General features: G+C 41.1%; 2 protein-coding genes across 3 annotated transcripts in view; one reads left to right on the forward strand and one right to left on the reverse strand.

The window, feature by feature from the left end:
- Positions 1–372: 372 nt before the first annotated feature.
- Positions 373–5829, reverse strand: gdap1 (ganglioside induced differentiation associated protein 1). Its single transcript, XM_039789438.1, has 6 exons — positions 5503–5829; positions 4422–4611; positions 3707–3880; positions 3153–3247; positions 2041–2155; positions 373–1866 (listed from the first exon to the last, which is right to left on the reverse strand). Exons 1-6 carry the CDS (start codon positions 5659–5661, stop codon positions 1514–1516), a joined length of 1086 nt encoding a protein of 361 aa, XP_039645372.1. The 5' UTR covers positions 5662–5829; the 3' UTR covers positions 373–1513.
- A 1085-nt stretch (positions 5830–6914) lies between these two features.
- Positions 6915–22705, forward strand: part of jph1a (junctophilin 1a) — a 35631-nt gene continuing 19840 nt past the window's right edge. Inside the window, exons 1-4 of one of the 2 annotated variants that reach the window (XR_005638021.1) lie at positions 6915–7030; positions 7151–7650; positions 10256–11024; positions 11702–11871. Coding sequence is in view for 1 of the 2 variants with exons in the window: in XM_039790635.1 (XP_039646569.1) it covers positions 7272–7650; positions 10256–11024 (1148 nt within the window). In the remaining variant the exon portion in view is untranslated. The remainder of the gene's footprint in view (positions 7031–7150; positions 7651–10255; positions 11025–11701; positions 11872–22705) is intronic. The other variant, XM_039790635.1, reaches the window with a different exon arrangement.

Raw genomic sequence — 22705 nt, forward strand, 5'->3', positions numbered from 1 at the left:
CATGTGAGGCATTTCTTTGACAGCTACACTACCCAGCCCTCTGGACACTGAAAACAAAGGCCACACTTTGTTGAAAGGTCTAGCATGTGTCTGTGTTGTGTGAGGCTGAGGTCGCATGAGGAGGAGTTTAAATCGAAGCTGAGCGTATGTTCAATGTCAGCGTTGGCTTGGTGGTTCTGACTGGCCAAACAAATTACAGAAGATGTTGATTTACATCCAGACCCTGGGGAATGTGAAGCAATAGTCTTTAGAGGTTTCCATGTGAAATCCTAAACATTTACAACCTTTATGATATATGATGTTAAATTATGCAGAGTTGTGAATTTGTAATGCCATTCTCAATTATATTTGATTGACAGGAAACCCTGCAGATTGTTTGGAAGCAGTTTAATTTCACACAGATGTTGAATATAACTGTCTAAAGAAGATATAAATGAGATTTGAAAAGCATCCATTCCGCTATTGTTACATAAAGAATATTTCAAACAATTATCCAGCAGTCATACGGTAAAACATGAGTGCATGTGTGATAACGAGAAGTTCCTACAGATCCTTTGTTAAATGTAGACGCACATTTCTATGGGCTGATCAGTTTGTTAAATGTTGGCAGACTTGGTCACAGAAAGCAGCAGTGGACTTCTAGCGCAGTATTTTAAATTTCTAACATGCAAATATGGACGACAATAAAATAATAAACGACAAAGCACATATTAGGCTCTTAATAGTAATTTAGGTTCACATGAAGATGTCTGACCATGCATTTACTATAAATCAGGTATGCCTTATGCTAGTACTGACACATTACAGTACAGTACGATAATACACTTGTACAGTAAATTTGTGTCAAAAGAACAAGTTTTTGGACATGTATTTTAAATTTTTTTTAAGAGGAATGGTACATTCATGTGCTATGTTTTTAAATATATGTTTTATATATTTTGTTACTTATATATTTTTCATATAATATATTTGCTCTCTTGTATACTTTTTTTTCTTCAAATGTTGCACAACAATTTCCCTCAGGATAAATCGAGTTCTATCTTATCTTTTTCATTATATGGACCGTAATAATAAGCTGCCCAGCTTTAAGATGGTCAAGCAACTTTAATTTGTTTCATCTTTTGACCTCTAATACCTGCCATTCATACCTGCTTCCATAGCATAGCTTGTGAATACAATGCTGTTTGGAAGCTGACTCTTAATATGTAGAGCTACAAAGCCACACAAGTGATTTATAAGAAATGGCAAAACGTAAAATGTAAAACTACAAGTATGATCCTTTGGCTTGTAATGCAGCAGTCACGTATTGAGGATAACTAAAAGTGCATTTTGTGCAACCAGCAGCACAGAAAACAAGACAATTAAGGTTTGTTTCAATAACATAGTATTAATGTCTGCCGAATGATCAAATCCCTCTATGTACTTTAAATTATGATGTAGGCGACACATGTCATATTTTTCTGCGTTTATCGACCTCCCAGTCCATAAGCAACTCAAACATTTGTTGGCTCCCCTAGATGACAACAGTCAGCCTCTTCTTCATGTAAAGAAAAGCAAAGTATGTAGCTCCTCCTAGAATGCCTATCAACAGAGTGGTGCCAAGAATAACCGGTGCATTCTTCTTGGCCACGCGAAACGCCACAGGAAGGACAGCAGAGATCAGGATGTTGTTGACATGGCCCAGCACTCTCCTAAAGGCTGGGCGCTCCACCACACGCTCGTAGTATGTCTCCAGGTTCACACGGTTACCATTGCCCCAGAAGCGGCGGGAGAGGCCGAGGAACTTGAGGCGGTGTAAGGTGACTGCCAGAGAGACGTCAGCCATGCTGAAGAAATCCCCACACAGCCAGGACTGACTGCCTTCTTCTACGAGTGAAGAGAAAACAAGGAGTAAGTAAAAGCAACTGATAACATGACATCCAAAATGCTACTGCCGCGTTGCAAAAGCCACCACTGGCACGTATTGTTAATATTATTACAGTCATTTTTATTGTGTGTTTGTAAAGTGGTGTAAAGTAATAAGCTGCTGTGGTTGTGTACCTGGTGTTTCTTCCACCCTCCTCTGTAGCTCTGTCTCGACCTGGTCCATCACACTTTCCAGTTCATCCAGAAGCTTCTTCAGGTACTTCATGTTGTCATGGTCATACAACTTGGACTGCAGAACCATTTTAATATAGAAAGGCATTAGTGCACATTTACTTTGGTTACATTGTAGACAGAAAACCATGCAAAATAAGGGTTTAAAATGTTCAGGCTGGCTGCCAAACTGCGCAACACATAGAAAGGTTATCGTGCTTTTATTTTATGCCTTTTTAGGCCAATAATTTTGACAATCATTGCCCTAAAACCTACATAATTCCCAAAAAATGCACATACTGCACTCAGCTGCATCTACAAACAAAATGTGTTCTTTCAGCTGTAGTTTGTTCAAGAAAATAAACTTTATTTTTATTTATTTACATGTGTCAGTTGGTCCATCTACTATTAATAGCATTGAAAGCAATATAATACATGAATTTACAATTTAATAGCCTACATTTAAATGCGTGATTTAAGGGTAGTTTAGCGACACCACTAGAGTCAAAAGCTGAGTTATCAGTTACAGCTACTTTACTTAGCTAGTTAGCTTTAGCGGGAGTTTAATTTGGTTTTTCATCATGACTAGATTTAGCTACTGTCTCATTTAGTTTTGTGGAATAACAAACTGAATTGTCAAGATGTTGAATATCAAAATGGATAATTTTCTATTAAAGATAACCGCATATCTGGGGGAAAATAAGTAAGTTTTTGTTTTTGCTAAGGCTAGCAGAGGCTAACATATGTCAAATGTTCTTCCTAGGATGGCGAAGGCATGACCTGCCCTACTTGCCCTCTGATTGGCTAGCACTGGGAAAAAATACTCTCCTTCTGTATCTGACTGGCTGGCTAGTTTATGCTCTTGCGTTAGCTATCTGTTAGCTGATTCCATCCTCATTTGATTTAGACCTATTTTATACAGTCTGTATAATATAGTTTTATTGTATAGTTGCTGCGTTTTGGCTCTGTAGGGCAGACTGGTTCTTGGAGGGTACAAGTGTCAAGGTCCAGTCAGTGTAAATCACAAAAAACAACAGGTTTGCTTACTTGGCACTCTACTAACTTGAATAACTTACTTTCAAGCGCCTCTGTTTTGCTATATAAGCATCTTTAAGCTCTGGGTTCTGCTCTGCCAGTTTCTTTAGCTCAGACTGTGTGTTTCCGATCTGTGCTGTCACACAAAAACACAGCATGATGTTAGAGACAATGAATTATACTGTGATTGCCATTAGTACAAAACTTTTGATGTGGAAATTAATAATTTCTTATTAAAAAGTCTACTATGATAATATCAGATTGTGTCACTGTGTCTCTGTGCTATACCTACTTTATCAGGTATTGTTACACATTTCCTGTCATCATGCAACACCTGCCTCTCATAAACTGACAGTTTCACATAAAGCATAGAGACAAGAATGAAAATAGAAAAATGTAACATTTGACTAGGTTAAGCTGTACGTGTGTACCCCAGAATATACCGTATGGCTGTTCTACTGGCAACAACAAGGGATCTTATCTAGTCCTTGGTGAATTTGGCAAAGTGGAAGGGAATACTGTTATGTGTTTGTGCTCAAATAATGTAGGGACAAAGCTGTATAAAACTACCCAAGTGCATCTCAGTGTGTCTTACTTCGTATACATGTGGCGGCATACGCTGGTATGTGGGAGTCCACCGTGATCTCCGGGTGGAGGATGCAGCCATGGGTGTAGGCATCCATCTGTAGTGAGTCCAGCAGCTCCCTGTAGTGCTGAACTCTATGATAGTATGTACTGCCCTCTTCAGGGATCAGCTTGGGAGTGCCCTCTAGAGACAAACCAGCCATGAAAATGAAGGAGCAATGGTGTAAGGGCTCACTTTTTTTCATTAAAACTTTTCTCAGAAGGAAATCAAAGTGGTTTTATACACAGTAAGCATGCCTGGAGGAGAATACACAAGGTTAGGAGAAGTAATGTTTTTGATGTTTAATTATTTAACAGTAGGTAGTTTTCATTATCTTAAATAATGCCATGCTTACCAGATTTTCTCTCCTTTAAAGGTGACTAGATGAGACTCTTAGGACAAAGCTATTATGGATCAGTGCAAATCAAAGGAAAATGGAAAATAAAACATAAAGTTTGGATGAATAATTGAAAAATCAACAAATGCACAATATGAAAAGTACAACAAAATAAAACAAAAACAATATTTAATTTAAAATCAAAGATTCAACAAAAAAAAAGCTGAAAGAGGAAAACTATGTAAGAAAACAAGTAGGAAACTCAGTTGAATGGAGGCCACATTGAACCTATCCAGCCCTTCTATAGTGTATTAAAACAGTTACCACAGAGTCTTTATTCAGTCTCACCATTAAAACTCTGCTCCAGGTAGTCCATGATCTGTGTTGGGTCACAGATAATGTTTTCATTGTGGATTAGTACTGGCACCTCCCCAGTGGGGTTCAGATGCATGAACCAGGGCTCGTTGTGCTCACTGAGCGGTAGGCTCACATCATACTCCTCACAGTGCAAACCTTTCTCTGCTATGGCCAGACGCACCTGCAAAACAACAAGTAGTTCTTATATCTGTGAAACTATAGTTTCATCTGTTGTTGTCTCCTGATCAAAAACATCTGGCATCATAGTTTTGTTAACTAGAGATGACAGCCAACCAGTTCACAATACAATGACTGCCACCTTAACCTGGACTAGGTTTTTGTCGCAAGGACCCCCCGAACAGCCAATAGGAAATGTAGTCCCATTGAATCTCATCACGATTAAAAAAACAAAACAAAAAAACAGGTGGGCTAGGTTAGGTTACATCCCAACCACATTGCCAGCTTAACAAATTTTCATTTTAACAGATTTTAATAATTCAACAAATTTAACAACAAACACAGCTATCACTGTGACAGCCCAACGGACAGGAATATCAAAATTATATATCAAATAAAGTGCATAAATGTAGTGTTTTACAAGATCTCTTGTTGTTTGAATGTACTTTTTAGAATCAATTTTAAAGACTAAGAATGATGCTTATTAAAGTACTTAGATTTCTGAATGTGTTTTTCCTAGAAGTTAAATTACATGAAAAAATATAGTAGGCTACTCATTTAAAAGAAGAATAATTAGTATAACCAAACAGTACATGTTCATAAGAAAGGGAGACCTTTTGGAGGGATAATATAAATGAATGATCCTAACACTTTAAATTTCCAGATTTTTTGCAATAAAGTACTGTACTGAATACTGTATGGTTCTCATTTGAGGAGAGACAGATTTGACCAACAGAAGTAATGGCAGTGTCCAAATGGTAACTAGGATGTCTAAATATAATATCTACTGTCTTCCTGAAAAACATAACCGAACAAGATTTGACTAGAGATCTATTCGAACCTCTAGCGAGGAGCTGTCCACTGAACTGTGGTGCTGAAACGTAAAGACGCTCACCTTCTGAGAATTAAAAGACTGCGTCCAGTGGTAAAGCGTTAATTTAGATTCGCTTTGTTTTGCGACTGTATCGCATTCCTGATGCACATCTTGTTCTGGGTCCTTCTCCATAAAAGCTGTTTTCTCATCTTGGAATTCAGGGCTGTTTTCGGACGCCATTTTATCTGTTGGTAGGCTATGTTAGGGGACGAGTGAGGGCAGCACACCATATCACAGTCAACAAAATGTACCGCCTACTGGCCCGGAGAGGTACATAAATCCGCTTCTTCATTTTGATAGAATTGCGCACAAACTGTTAACTGTAAATTAAACTTATTTTGCGATAGTCTACACATATTAATTGTTAGTTTAAGACATTTTCTTCATCTTCGTCTTTTCTTTTTTCTTCTCGTTGTCGTCGTTGTTCTTGCAAATAGTTCCAGTAGTGGCAGTAAGCTACAGTAAACTATTGTTTCATATGCCTAGATGCATTATTACCAAGCAATACAAGGTTTTAAACGTAAGTATCGTCTAAACCTTCACAATGTAAGCAATAAAGACTACAAGATTTAGACATGACTACACTTTTCACAACCAGCTCAACACTACTCTCTCATGCCATTCCACCTATGCAATAAGTGCATTTGGACAGCAGAGGTCGCTGTTATCTATTCATTCAATGTGTTAGCTACTGCTAGTACACAAGCTGTTTTTGGTCAGTCCTGGTGTAGCCCTGGTGCAAAAAGTGGTAGTATTAAAGGCCATTGGTGTCACGTAAGGTGATACTTAGGCTATATTTCCTTAATTGTATGTATATTTTAAAGAGGGAATGACCTACCTGATTCCTGGACTAAATGATGTCACTGACAAATGTGGTGACTAAAATGTTTAAGATGTTTCTTATACACCTATGGTGTCATTTTGAAGACTTGATTAAAAACACTTTTTGCACCCACTCACTTTTAGCTCTCATAGCGGTAATAAGACACTATGGGAAAAAAAGAGAAAAATAAAGCCTACAATCAACTAGTAATGTAGCTATTATACAAATCATCTCTAAAACTTAATAGAGCTGTAATATATAGCTATATATAATTTCTTAGTATACACACACACATAATATAGCCTATAGTATCGCCTACAAAATAGGCCATATACATATTATTGTGTAACTATGGCGATAAGAGAAACAAAGTATAATTATAAACTCGCTATTGATAATCACAGACAAATACTATAATTCTGTGGGTATTTTGGGAAAATGTAACGTGGGACTTCAGACCTGTGTAACGTGAGGCGCGTCTTTCAGCGCGGTTTGGCATAGAGGTGCCTTATTCTGGAGGGCGGGGGTGTTAGGGCTAGGCGTCCAGGCGCTTCACTGATGGATGGAGAGAGAGAGGAGAGTGGGAGGTCCCTGTGGCGTGACGTTGCGATTGGCCCAGTGTCTTTCCTCAGCAAGAACTCGACGCCTCTCTCTCTCCCTCTGTGATCAGTGGGTGAGAGGGGGGAGACGAGGAACACACAACGGAGAACCCGGCGTGCGCCTCCGGTAAATTACGCCCACCATTCATACATTTACACTTTCCGTTACGCATACCTTTTGTATTGCATGTCAGTGCCTGGAAGTACCAGTTTACTATCCTCACCCTGCTATTTTTTGTTCCTCTAGTCATCATCTTGTTAGCTCATCCTTTCATTACACCACCGGTCCTGGATCCCCCAACCACGGTCCTGGAGACGCCTGAGTCTGCAGCAGCGCACGATCTGCTTTATTTCCAGCCTATATCTGAATGACGGGCGGAAGGTTTGACTTCGACGACGGTGGCACTTACTGCGGGGGGTGGGAGGATGGCAAAGCCCACGGACACGGCATCTGCACCGGACCCAAGGGCCAGGGCGAGTACGCCGGGTCCTGGTCGCACGGCTTTGAGATAGTAGGAGTGTACACCTGGCCCAGCGGGAATACCTACAAGGGCTACTGGTCCCAGGGGAAGCGGCATGGGCTCGGTGTGGAGAATAAAGGGAAGTGGATGTACCGCGGAGAGTGGAGTCATGGTTTTAAGGGTCGGTACGGTATCCGGCAAAGCCACAACACACCTGCTAGATACGACGGTACCTGGAGCAACGGGCTGCAGGATGGATATGGGATAGAAACCTATGGCGATGGCGGTGAGAAACCCTGTCTTATAAATATGGCTCAATGTTTGTTTAACCTGCGTTTTGTTTAACGGCTGTGACTGCTGATGTGTTATGTAGCCTGTGTGTGTGTGTGTGTGTGTGTGTGTGTGTGTGTGTGTGTGTGTGTGTGTGTGTGTGTGTGTGTGTGTGTGTGTGTGTGTGTGTGTGTGTGTGTGTGTGATGATGATGATGATGATGCTCAGACTCAAACTGAGGGAGGCTAATGGAAATACATCAGCGCATGAATCTCCATCTGATATGATCTGAGTTAAAGCTGATATTGCGCACTGCGCACTGCGCACCGTGGTCATCATTTCCCCCCCAAAAAAACTACCCTTGTAATGTTTACTTGCTGAATAAAGTTTAAGATAATGATTCCTCTCTTATTCCAATGCACATCTCATTTGGCAACTACCGGTTGCTCCTCATATGACAGTGGGAAGAGGGTGACTCCTGTTGCCAGCTCAGTGGCACCATGCACCGGCTTGAAGGAGTTTTGAAATCAGAGCAAATCAGTCTGTTTGGAGTCAAGTTATAGCCAGACAGTCACCTACACCTCTATCTTTTTCACAGTTAACTGCAATAACACACATAATTTTTTTTAGAAAGTGTTACTTTTAATAGCAGTTAAGCCAGTCTGCAAGTGTCAAGACACTGACTACAGTGAACATTTTTACACATTGGATGCATTTTCTCATTTCAATAAAGTTTTCCACATTGCAGAAAATACACAAATATATCCATGCATTCACCCAAGTCATACACAGGACACACTCTTGGACTTTGGCTGAAAGTGATAGGTCAGTGCGAGCCTCTCTCAGAGTTTTGATCTGACTAATCAGTGGTGTGTTCACAGATTGTCTAGAAACCTGTGTGATCAGGAAGGAAAAATCCTGATAGGCCTACAAACACAAGTGCTTTTTACAGGCGTTACTTTCTGGTTATAAAACATCCAAGTCGTTGGGTGATTTGTGAGCATCATCTCCACTAAAGGAAGCCTTACCAGAATAAATGCCTCACATATGGTGGATACAGAGGGCTGGGCTTGGGAAACCAACTGATCCTAGAGGATCTACAGAACATCTGGCTGTCTGACCCTGCTACATCCTGATAAGTTGATCTGCAGGGTCACTCATTTGAACTGCAGCGCAGAGCCAGCCTGTTAATCTCACACTGTTTATCCATCTAAATTCCTGCCCAGGCTGGTATATCATTTTCTGTTAGAATCTGACCATTATGGCTTATTTAGTTGTATTTATCAATGAGATTCAAGTGCTAGCTTTACATGCCTTTCTTATTAGGATCCAAATTGTAATATGATGCCCTGAAGAAGCTACAGTAGGACAGCACATGCTCATTGGGCTCAGCAGCACCAATCGGGATTAATGAAGTATTCCTCTCATTATGTGACTCATATCAATTCCCTGTCGTCAGAGACAAACGGAAGGTGGTGAATGCGCCTACTGTCAGTGGGGGAGTTATTGGCTGCCTGAAAATAGGCTTCTGGCTGAGTGATTCACATTCATCCCAAATGATCATCAGTATCAGTACCTTAATCAAATCTTCGTTATGCTTACAGTCCCAGATCTGAGGGGAAGGAGAGAAAACATTTCATTAGCTGGCATACTCTGCACCCCATACAGCAAGGCTCCTCTGCGCTCCCATATGCAATGTTGTTTCAAGAATTTAGTGCTGATATAGAGAATATCTGGCCAGCAAAATGCAGAGGAAACAGATACACCTTCTTGTAACTGTGACCCCAAGTACCAAAAATAAATCCAAAATCACTGTAACTGTGAAGTAAATGTTACCCTGGTATTACTTAAAAGCATTCTCAAAATAGGTTGAGCTTTCCAGACAAACATAATCTGCTGTTATCATCAGTGTTGGTGCAAACACTCCCCTTAAGGACTCATCTAGAGGAGCACTTTAAATTGTTTTCTCAAATAGTTTATGGAAATGCTGCTCATACTTCCTGAGCTTGTACAGTATTTCAGTTGCTTCAGATAAAAGGCAGCCCCTTTTTTGGAAGTGGGCTTGATGAGACAAACAGACTGTAAACACACAAGCAAACTCACAGAAGTAGCTTTGCTAGTTAAAATCATTGTGAGACAACTTCTGATTGTGCTTTGTTATACCATCTGATGCTCTTCTTGGAATTTATGGGTAATTGAGAGAGTTTCTCACAGAGTAAGGCCTAATTTAATTTGCCAAAATAGTGCTATTAAACATTCTGAGCATGTAAAAAATACTATAGCTTCTACTAAATTCTTCTTTCCTGTACTACCTGGCAAATACTGTATTTCCAATTAAAGTCTGTAAAATGGAGTAGCACTAAATTATGTTCAAATTGCCATGACATTTTTGCATTTGTATGTGAAGGAAACACTCGTATGGCTTTTTCAATATTGTGTTGCATTGTTTCATCCTATTCAGCAGTGGTTCCCAACATGGGGGGTCAGAACCCTCCAAAAGGGGGTTACAAGATGAACCTGAGGGGCCTCAAGATAATTAACGTTTGGAAACCACTAGGATCTGATGTATACAGTAGTTGTCACTAATCTGATTCACTGACCCATGTCTGCTGGTTCCTCAGGTACCTATCAGGGCCAGTGGATGGGTGGGATGCGACATGGCTACGGCGTGCGTCAGAGTGTTCCCTATGGCATGGCCACCGTTATCCGCTCTCCTCTCCGCACATCTCTGGCCTCACTGCGCTCTGAGCAGAGCAACGGCACAGTGCTCCAGGACCTCTCCTCCCCTGCAGACACTCCGACAGGCAGTCGTGGTGGCTTCGTCCTTAACTTCCACTCAGATAGCGAGGTTGTCACTGGCAAGAAGAAGGGCCTGTTCCGCCGGGGCTCACTCTTTGGCAGCCTCCGGCAGTTGCGCAAGTCTGACTCTCGGACCTCAATCTCCAGCAAGCGCAGCTCTGCACGCAGTGATGCTGCCATGAGCCGCATCAGCTCCAGCGATGCCAACTCTACTATATCCATCGGTGATGGCGAGCTGCCAGATGAGGACCTACCTCTAGAGGACCATGTGGATGCCACCACGACCGAGACCTACATGGGCGAGTGGAAGAACGACAAGCGCAATGGATTTGGTGTTTCAGAACGATCCAACGGGATGAAATACGAGGGAGAATGGCTTAACAACAAGCGCCATGGTTACGGGTGCACAGTTTTCCCAGATGGCACCAAAGAAGAAGGGAAGTACAAAAATAACGTGCTGGTGCGTGGAATAAGGAAGCAGTTGATTCCTCTTAAGAACCCCAAAACCAAAGAGAAGGTGGATCGGGCTGTGGAGGCAGCACAGAGGGCTGCAGCCATCGCCAGGAGTAAAGTGGAAATAGCAGCTTCCAGGTACTGTGTGTGTGTGTGTGTGTGTGTGTGTGTGTGTGTGTGTGTGTGTGTGTGTGTGTGTGTGTGTGTGTGTGTGTGTTTGTGTGTGTAGTTGTGTGTTCATTCATGCTTCTGTATGTGCATGTGGGTGTGTACTGTGTAAACACAAGAAAAACAGGGTGTACATCCTCAGGAGTTTATTGTAATCATTGAAGAATCAGAGCAGCGTTCTGTTTGACAAATGTCTCCTGGTCCGATTGAAGGCGCAGTCTTGTGTAAGTGGAGTCCCATGACAGAAGCTCCGACCTTTATACATCATCAACAGTCAAGGCTTTTGTGTAGCCGCTGTGATCATCCCTGGAAAAGGTTCTGTTTCTATTCTCTGCTCATATCTTTCATTCCCAGGGAGAGGGGTCAGGCATCTTGTGTGTGTGTGTGTGTGTGTGTGTGTGTGTGTGTGTGTGTGTGTGTGTGTGTGTGTGTGTGTGTGTGTGTGTGTGTGTGTGTGTGTGTGTGTGTGTGTGTGTTTGTGTGTGTGTTTTGGTCTGCGAGTGTGTGAGAGAGAGATTTGTGTGCCTGTGAGTTCATGCGTGTGAGCAGTATAGCCATACCCGCGCCAAGTGCATCTCGTGTGCCCAATAACGATACCTGCTCCTCCTGCCAAGTATTGCTCTGATGTGGCATCTGCTCTTTAACAGGTGGATGAAATGTGACCTTTTCATTTAAAGCCTCCCTCCTACTGGGACACAGTTCAGCGTACGCAGCATCACTTCGACATCCTCTGGTTTCATAGCATCAGGGAATCATTAGAGTGAAGACTGTGATGATGTCTACAAGCTGTGAGAAGGTCTCTATGCAATCGCACATGGTAATTTTTTTCTTGCACAGGAATTTGCGAGCATGAAAACACATTAACATCCATTTATAATACACAAAGCATAGACATGTTTATTGTCTTACACGCACACACAGATAATGGACATCATACTCACACATGAACAATGGTAGTTCCAAAACAATCAGTCAATCAAATAATAAGAGAAACATAGTGAACCATAATTTAACTTTAATCAATTGATCAGTTCAATTGGTCTTTTATCCTGCTGGGCACACCTTCACAAACTTCAGATATAAGCCATCCATCTTCGTCCGCTTATCCAGTGTTGGGTCGCGGGGGGAGCAGCTCCAGCAGGGAACCCCAAACTTCCCTTTCCCTCCTTCCAGCTGGACGTGCCTGGAACACCTCCCTAGGGAGGCGCCCAGGGGGCATCCTTACCAGATGCCCGAACCACCTCAACTGGCTCCTTTCAGATATTAGCTTTTTTATATTTTATTTTATTTTTATTTTACAGTCACTGAAGCTGTTCTGTGAGGCTGTACTTGGGCACAACAGTGCTTGGAGCTAAATGCTAATGTCAGCATGCTGAAAAATTTTCACAGTGACAATGCTAACATGCAGATGTTTAGCAGGTGAAATATTTACCGTGTTCACCATTTTAATTTAGTGTGTAAGCATGTTAACATTTCCCAATTAGCACTAGACACATTTGGTATTTGGTCATAAATCAAAACACTATTGCACTACAATAAGAGTAAAGTCGAAATTATACTGACCGCTTCCGCAAATGCGGGAGGGTCAGCTAGGATCGGTGTGATATATATAAATGTCGTCATCCGAGGATGTATGAGTTGTTCTGTGCGGACGTCCACGTACCGGCATTTTTTTGTGACCACTAGGACATGTCTGTGCAGCCATTCCGCTACAAATGGTAGCGTAGCGATCTATTACGCATGCCGAACACGTCTTCTAAGCGGATAATATAAACAGACCTGCTGCTCCGTGGTGTATTCAGATGTCTGTGTGTATGTCTGTTCTGGAGTATAATCAAATCTTTATGGGATCACCAAAGTCTTTAGGATTCATCCTCTGGGCACCATGAATATCATATATCAGTATCAAATTGCATTACTATTATTCTTTAACCTGGTAATAAAAAAAGCCACACAGTCAACGTTGTGGACACAATGTATAAGAGTATTTTGACTCAGGGCTGGACCCAGCCATTACAGAAAATGCAGTAATAACAGACACTATGAAGAACAGGCTTTATTAAAATATCCAGGCATTCTTTCAAAATATAATAATTCCTTTTCGCTGAGCGGGGAGAGTATAGAGAATAAATCCATTATTCTGCAGATTTCAAGGATGTATGATAAATATTATATAATGTGGATTTAACATGCTTAATATTAAAACTCCTGCATATTGTTTATTCCGCAGATAAGACCCATGATATTGTGAGTCTGTGTCTCTGTCAGCGAAGGCCAGTGAGGTTGCGATAAACCCAGTGGAAAAAGAAAAAAAATGGAAAAATTGATAATGTGTTGAAGGAAAGAGCCATCTGATCTTCTCTTTGGCTGTGCATTAGAGCAACAATTTATAGCAGAAGGAAACGCATGACCTGGTGTATAGTGCTAAAGCAACAACAGTGAAAGCATTCAAGCTGGTACAAAGTGTTTATTGCAGCAAACAAGGTCCCCTGTACAGTAGTAAGTGATCAAATTACTGCCTGGTACGTGCCACTCCATCATGTGCTGCTGGAAATCTCAAAACAAGCTCTTCCGTTCTCTTGACTGAAATCTTTTTAAGACTGCATTTGTGTTATAAACTGCTAGGATGGCAGACTGTGATGGTTGTGTGTAAGCAGGTTATGCAAGTCTCATTATACAGTGCATGGCAAAAGATGCCCTCGTATTGATCCAGTTCTATGTGGAGCGTACCCGGTGGATCCATAGGGAGGGGAGGGGAGGGGAGAATGAGAGAGGCAGGGGATAAATCGTGATTGGACAAGATGGGGGGGGATTCAGCGACTTTGCTGAGCAAGAGGTTTCTGAGGAGTCTGGAGTGGACAGAAATGAAAAGAGCAGAATTTTTAAAAAGGACACAGAGGGGGCATACCCACCCCTCCCCTGTGAATTACTGTACAGAAGAGCTATCCCATCAGCCTCTGGGGTGGAGCTGATGACCTCATGCTCATGATCAGCCAATCGATAGAGAGCTAGTGCGATGAGGTGGAGTGGAGTTCTGTGTTTGTGACTCCCATTCACTGTTGTCAGCCTTATCTATGGAAAATGGACTTCTACACACATAGCGTTCTCTGTGTGTGTGTGTGTGTGTGTGTGTGTGTGTGTGTGTGTGTGTGTGTGTGTGTGTGTGTGTGTGTGTGTGTGTGTGTGTGTTTGTGTGTGTGTGTGTGTCAGAGGCCTGTGAACTGAGATAAGTGACTGTGCCATTGAACAGTTTACCGTGTCATGGTGCTTTTCCCACAAAGCCGTTTTGTTACAGATCAGCAGTTTAGGTATCCTGGTGACTCAGTCGTATGTCAGTATATACTATATACACTGTGTAATCTACTGTAATGGCCTTTTTTACACCTAAACTCACTAGGCTATCTTATAAAAGCAGATGCCTTAAAATTAAGTGTGTGTGTATCGTTAAAATGATCTTACAAAAGCTACAAAGTTGCATATTAGTTTATATTTCTACATTGCTTCTTTCTTCTTCGTTCTGCTTCTTTTTCTCAGGTTAAGTTGTTTAAGAAAACAATGCTATGAATGATTTACAAAAGTGCCAAAACAAACTTACTGTAAGCCAGTCCGTGCATGGAGGCCAATGGTGTGTATCCATTTGATAGCATTGTTTGCTCTGCAAGCTCTAGTGAAAAGTTAACCAACACCTAATATCCATATTTATACAATGCTTATTTTTTAGCATGTGTTTAGCATTTACCATCATCACATTTTTACCTCTGCCAGTGAGGCTGTTTTTGGTCCTGTTTTGCTTGTCCTTCTGACACGCCCATGAATAGATTTCCATTAATTTCTCATTTGCAAATGGGACAGATAGGACATTGGTTATGAAATTTTATGGATTTTGATGTTGACCCAATATATGTGTTAAGTATAACTTTTGCTCACCTGATTGAAGGTTGATAGGTGGGCAGGAGATGACCTTAGCAAAAATTGAAGAAGCTTACAAATATTATTGCAGTTGCATTTTATTTAGAACCTTTTCATTTGTATGCAATGGTTAAAGTCCATGTACCAAATGTTTAGAGAGCTAAACCGCTGTTTTTGGATAGGGTATAACATCCAACTACAGCTAATTATAATTTGCATAACTATAACGGTTTACTATATAAGATGAAAACTAACTGTAAGTATAACCGTAATTATGAAATGACTGTAACAGAGGTCATTACATAATTTTGAGGGATCACAAATGAAGGAAGGAGATTTGTTCTTTTCAAATGCCTTTTTATTTGTACAGTGTTGCAGCTGAGATTTAAAATTTGCGTAATTTATTGAGGAATCAGGCTGGAAGTACAGAATATTTTGAAGGACTAAGGATGAACATTGTTGTACTGGTTTCTCATTATGCTATAATCCAAGACTTTTTCTCAAGTAGAATATTTTGTTAATGTTTGCACTCAACATAGGAAGCTAGCAACTGTACATATTAGGATAGTATGTGCACTGCATGTGTATCATGTGCTCTCTCTCTCTCTCTCTTTTTTTTCTCTCACACACACTTCTCTCTCACCAAACACACACACAAGCACAAGAAAAACGCATACAGTGAGAGTGCATGCGGTGTGTGCTACTCAGCTAGCGTGTCAGCAGTGAGTACTGACTAAATAAGGCAAGGCATCAGTTGGCTTATCAGCACCAGCCAGGAATATATACCCGTCCCACCACTGATATAGCATCCCGCCATCTCACTCACACTATCATCTCTCCTAAATGTCTGTGTGTGTGTGTGTGTGTGTGTGTGTGTGTGTGTGTGTTTGTGTGTGTGTGTGTGTGTGTGTGTGTGTGTGTGTGTGTGTGTGTGCACGTGCGCATGTTTGCACGTGCATGTGTGTGTCCACATAAATGAGAGTAAAACATTTAAAGAGAATAGGAGAAACTGTGTTTGGATTAGAGAGATGAGATACGCTTGCTATCATTTGGCAAGAGAACAGAGAAAGTGTGTGTGGTGTGGGTGCTGTGCGTTTATATCCAGTGGTGTTTGTTTATCACCTGCTGTGTGTTGACCTCAGCCACTCAGCACCTGCCCCTTTTGGAGAGAGTTATAGATCAGACTGTGTTTCAACATGTGAACAAAATAATCCCAAGCCACAGTATATCATGTAAGATTCCACCTCGGCTGTCCTCAATGAGGATGACCTCTTCTGCTCCAAATAGGGGCAGAGGAGCACTCGGGTTAATTTCTTTTCGGTTTCTGTGCATGCGTGTGTTTGATCTTATTGTTGGTGCCACCTCTTTTAGAGTTGTTATGAAGTGGCGCCACACACCTTTCAAAAGTATGTCAAGTTTGTCCCTTTATGAAGTGACAAAATATACAGTAGCAACAAGGCACGGAGTGTACAGTAACTGCAACTGTGGGAAGGACTGCCAGCCATCTGAATCACGAGTCAGAGTAAAGCAAGCCACATCATACGGTATATTTAACCCACGACATGTATCATATTTATCGCGATGTGATGGTGTGAGGTAACACAACATTTATTGCTGACAGAATGAAATGGTCACGCGTCCAAATGCAGACACACAAGAAATAACCGGCCACATGTGCCTCATATTATCTATATCAGTAACATTAATGACCAGCATCATTGCCAGCTTGTACATACGAAAGAGCTATAAATAATGTAGCTGAGCAGTTTTTAAATGACCCACAGTGAAATCAAATTACAGCATGTAATCATATTCTGTACTTCACCATGTTATCTTTATGGAAAGTCAGAGTTAGCAGCCTGCAAACATGTCAGTGGATGGAACCACAAGCGTACAACAATAATAAAACAACTAATCTTATATCAAAGTAATGAATGGTGTTTTACTGTTATGCAGCAGACCAAATTCTTCATATGCATAAAACATAAACTTTAGAAACTTAGTTTGTTATATTCTAGCTTTACTGGCGGCATGGCCCTATGGATGATAAAGGTTATTGGTCCGTCCACCACTTTGGTCCAGACTGAAATATCTAACAACTATTGGGTGGATTGCCATGAAATTCATGTTGACGTTAGCATGTAGCTTACAGGAACACTGTAGAGCATCCAGCATGGCTGTGGACTTCTAGGGCCCTATTTTAACGATCTGAAACGCAAGTATGAAACGCAAAACGCAAGTAGCTTTGTGGGCGGATCTCGGGCGCTGTTGCTATTATACCGGCGGGATAAATGACTCTTGCGCCCGACGCAAATCTAAAATGGGTTGGTCTGAAGTAGCTAGGTGTGGTTTGGGCGTAACGTGCAATAAACCAATCAGAGCGTCTTCTCACATTCCCTTTAAGAGCAGGGCGCTTGTTCCGTGGCGGATTGCTATTATGACGGCGGATTTGCCTGGCGCACGCCAGCGGGAGCTGCCGATGCGAGATGCGGCAAAGTAATAAATGCCCGTCTTGGCTGGGTGGCGATGTTGCTGCGGCCTCTCGGGCGCATCTCCTCAAGTCTGGAGAGGATTGCTGCAGCCATGGAGCGTGGGCCTCCAAACGCACCACCTGCACCTGTTGTGCCCCTTCCTCTTCCCCAACTCCATCTCCGTCCACCCGCTCCACCAGGAGCGCATCGCGCATTACTCCCGGACCAGATTCCGCCGGAGTGTCCAATTCCACCGTAGTTCAACATCACGTCTCCTTAAGTCCTCTAATATTTCCTCATTTATGTCATCAACACATCCATGATTCATGGAAATGTGTAAAACACAACAAGCCACAAAGAATGCTGCGACTTTTTGAGGACTGTACTGTAAAGTGCCTCCTGACCTATCCAAACACATGAAGCGCATTTTCAGTAATATTTTCCTTTGTAATTATGTATGGTTTTCAAAAATGGGAACTGCTGTAGATGAGAGAAGTGTATGCGCGTTGTGCACACGCTACATTATGGCCAAGCATGCGCCCCTAAAATAGCATCTGAATAACGCGCTACTGACTTTAGACTAGCGCCACTGACTTTAGACCAGGTTTTTCCTGGTCAGTGGCGGAATTGTTTTCTGAAACTGCAGAATAGCACAAAGTAACTTTGCGCCGGAACACGCCTCCTCTTTTCGCTGAACCGCCCCCGGGAGCGCAAATACATTCCCTAATTTACAGACGTGCGTCTGTGGAGGCAAAAGTCCGCTGTGCGTCGGGTGCCAAATAGGAATGATACATGCGTCGGTGTACAAAGGCAATTGCGCTGAGTGCAAGATAGGGCCCCTAGTCTTCTTGTCATTGAATTATTACACAGCCCTACTTGTAATCATTTACAGTTCAAAACACTAAGACACTACGTTTATTCCTCATTGAGACAAGACACATCACTTACAACATATGACTAAAGCAGGATGCCTGATGCTGCTGCGGTTGATACACATTATATAATGATGCAATACTACATTCTAGTGAATAGGAGTTTTGGAGAAAGAAAAAAATATTAAAACATTTTCAGAGTGAGAGTAAAAAGTTATTTTTCTCTCCGTTCCTCCCTGGTGGGAGACACTCGGAAGGCGAGAGGAAAACATTTTGGCAGAAATCAATACTCGGCCTTGTACGTCCAGCAACATGAGTTTACACCAAAAGAGAAGGTTTGATAAAGGAAAGAAAGTGTGAAGAATCTACAGTTGAAGGCTGGGATAGGCTACATTTTTACTTACACTTACACTGTATGAAAGCTTTGTTCCTGGGGGAGTAGAGGAGCATAGCCTGTGGGAAATGGCTGTGTGTAAATGTAAGTGAAGCGCTGGGCTGTGTCGATAGCAGTGGTGATAGGATTGGGTTTCACCAACATGCCATTACACTGTGTGGCTGTAGCTTGTAATCTCTCTGAGATTGGCACATATTTCTGCAGCTTCTCAAGAAAGAGTGGGATGAGTCAGGCAGGCGGGCGAGCAAAGCGGGGAGTCATGTGTAGACCAAGGCTGTTATAAAGAGGTAAACTCATGTAGTAGTTCACCTGTGATCATTCAAATTTAAAAGTACTCCTTGTACAGAAGGTTTACCTCCATTTCCTCCATAATCGTTCCTCGACTTAATTTATGTAGAATTAATTTATGTAGAATTGCTCCCTCCATTCTATTATTAAAGAGTGAATGTGATTGTAGTGTATCTGCTTGTCTCTGTGTTCTCTGTCAGTGGAGTGAGTTAGATATTGTATTAAACACACTGTGATTTGAGATTTACAGAAATGAGTGCTAGCGAAAAGTGTTTCTGTTCAGTAAGATTTCCCTGTGTGTGTGTGTGTGTGTGTGTGTATGTGTGCGCGCGCATACGTGTGCGCGTGATGAGATATTATGTAAAAATCCCAAATGCCAATGTGCAATCCAGTCTATGCACCTGCTCAAGAGCTAAAGTCTACTGATGAGCTGAATCCAGATAAAAGTCATTGATTTACAAGTCCATAACAATTCAATTATAAGTTGTGGGCTCTGCTAAAGGTGTTGCAGCTCAATATCAGGAAGAGATCCTTAACAACTGTCAATTCAGTGTAGGTTATGGCTGTGCTTGACCTGGCTTGATTACTGGCAGGGAATAAACCTGTTAACTCCTCAAAATAGTGTCCACAGCATGCAGACTGTGGCTGTTTTAATGTCTATAAATAGATATGTACTGGAGAGGCAGAGCTTGCTTTCTTGTATTGTATTGTATTGTATTGTATTGAATTTTATTTTATACATCATCTTAGTGCTGGGCGGTATGAGCAAAACTTTGTATCACAGTATTTTATTTTATTCTGTCAGGAGTACATACAATATCACAAAAACATTTTAATGTCATCATGTTTACTAAAAGCTTTGATTACTAAAGGGTTTGCTTGGCTCCACAACATTATATGATAACTTTATATGAAGGAGAATCCATGAAACAGTTACAGAATCTAAACAATTGTTATTGTGCAAACTGCAAAGTAGTAAAATAAACTTAAATTGAATATATACACATAAAAAGAACTTTAACATTGTTTCCCTTTCAAAACAAAATAGTTGTAAGATAGTTGTATAAACACTATCTTGGCCACAGGTAAGTTAGGTTGTTGTAGAAAAGTGGGCGACTGAACAGAGCTCCGCTGTCAGCCTCCTTCGGTGTTTGAAAAATGTTAGTAGGTTGACGGACGTATTTCAGCGAGGCCAGACATCTTAAATCCAGTGTTTTAATCATTGCTCTCTTGAGCATACGTTGTTCTGGTGTATCTCCGGTCTTTCTTCATCCTCTCTTAACTTTCTTCTATAAACCGCTATACCGCCCAGCACTACATCATCTTAACTGTCTGTTTTGTATTTTAGTGGCCCGTCAAGATGTTTGCGATGTAGACATTTGCATATGGTTGATATTAATGACATCTTCCATCACAGTCTTATATTTTAATATTGCAATATTGTACGACATCATGATTTAGGCTTTAAGTAGCAATTAATTTCATTATTGATAAATCTGTTCATTATTTTCTCTATTAATCATTTGGGTTATGTCAGAAAAATGACCATTATAATTTCCCAAAGCCCAAGTTGCCATTTTCAAAAGTCTTGCTTTGTCTCATCAACAGTCAGCAACCCAAATATATTCAGTTAACCATAGTAAAATACTCATGAAAACAGCAAATATTAAAATTTGCGAAGCTGGAAACAAAGAATTTTGGCATTTAAAAAAAGGGTTCAAAACTATTCACTTATCTATCAAAATTGTTGCTTTTTTTTGTCAATCGACTAATTGAATAATAGTTGCAGCACTAATCAAGATGAATGGAATTCAGTTTAAAAGTGTGTGTATAGATACAATGAAAATGTTTTTTAATGCAGAATTTAAAACAATCAACATTTTTCAGTATATTGATGAAAAATGCTAAATGTCAATACTGCCATAAATCAGCTCACTGATGCACAGTACTATCGGCAATGGCCTAATAAAAGGATAGCTATCTAATTATGACTGGTATTGTCTTACAGTATATTCTTATATCAGCCAGGCCTATTCATACATACCATTATATACATGTCATATCCACAGTCAACAGACATGAAATATCAGCTGTAATGAAATGCACAAATAAAGAATGGTAGAAACAACAGATTTAGCCATTATAGTTGGCATTGGCTTATCTGAGGCCCAAAGTGAGTCCGTCATTTCAGTTTGTGTCACCGGAAGCAACTCTTAAATTTGTCTTTTTTTTTTTTTTTATTGTACCTGCTACTGCAGCAGAGTATTTAACCTCTGGATACTAATGTGCCCTGCTAAATCTGTTCAGCCACTCTGATTGGCTGGCTAGGCTGCTTTCACTCCAGATGTTCACGGATTGGATTATGGAATTATCACTTCTCTTGTTGATTCAGAGTATTGCTTTTCCACACTGACTGAATCCCTTCATGAAGCATGCAACCATTCTTGTTATCACATGCATAGTAGATACTGTATGTTAGGCCGTTTTCATAATGCATCTGTTTGGCTGTAAACATGGCAATGCAATGACGACTGTCACCTTTTCACAATAATCCACTGGATTATTGTAATGATGCAGAACTCGACCCATATACTATATAGTTGCAGTTGCAGTCGATGATGGTAAGACATTTCATAATAGTTGGCATTTTATGTCACTATCAGTCACGTCTTCTATTTAGCTCATGGAATAGCCATAAAACTGAAATTGTATGAAGATTACATCACAATTGTATAGCTGTGGACCTAATGCTGACGCTCCTTTTGACTTTGCACTGAAGAGGAAATTGATGCTTGTGTGTATCTTATTGTGTGTGTTTGCGTTTGTGTGTGCAGACAGTGGGGAGAATGTTAGCAGGAGATTGGAGGAGAGAGCACAGACCATAATTAAAACTATTCCTTAAGCTCAAGTGGTTGCCAGGCAATGTGACCTTTACTCACACAGGTTCAGCGTCGGATGTTGAGCCTTGTAGTTAAATGAGACACACCATGGAGTGGCTGTTTGTGTGTGTCTGTGTGTGCGTGTTTCTCTGTACCTGCTTGTCCTTGTTTTCAGCCAAGTTGTAAACCTTTTAAAGTGTATTCACTCTGCCAAAGCACACTTAGATTTATCACATTTTAAAAGAAGTTTTTTTTTGTTTATGTGCGTGTATTATGCGTGTGTACGTGCAAGGGAGTGCAAGATTGTACCCATACAGTAGGCTGTAGTGTGGGTTTGTTCATTTGCAAATTCATTAATACAGGCCAGATGCCTGGTTGGACAGCTTGCTCAAGTGTCTCTGGTGGTTTCCATGGTTACTGCCTCACTGCCGTCATCATCGTGTCAGCCATTTGTTGATTTTCTTTATGAAGTAGTGGAGTGAAGAGGCGTTGTTGTGTTTATTCATCCTTTTAAAGGCTTGAACAACGTGTCTGGTTCCAGTTGGTTATCAAAGATACAACACTACGAAGTCACCTCAGTGTGTCCTTTATTCTCACTGATTCTCAGTGGTTCTCATTATGGCCTGTCTCACTAATGGTCCTTTTCAACTTCTCATGCAGATTTGATGTGTGTGTGTGTGTGTGTGTGTGTGTGTGTGTGTGTGTGTGTGTGTGTGTGTGTGTGTGTGTGTGTGTGTGTGAATTAGAGTTTACACAGTCATTTGCATGAAAGGTGTAGGATCAAAAGCTTTTGCATGTATGCGTGTTTGGATGTGTATATGTTGTAGGTGTGTAATGT

This window comes from Perca fluviatilis, chromosome 22, assembly GCF_010015445.1.
Source record: "Perca fluviatilis chromosome 22, GENO_Pfluv_1.0, whole genome shotgun sequence".
Lineage (NCBI taxonomy): Eukaryota > Metazoa > Chordata > Actinopteri > Perciformes > Percidae > Perca > Perca fluviatilis.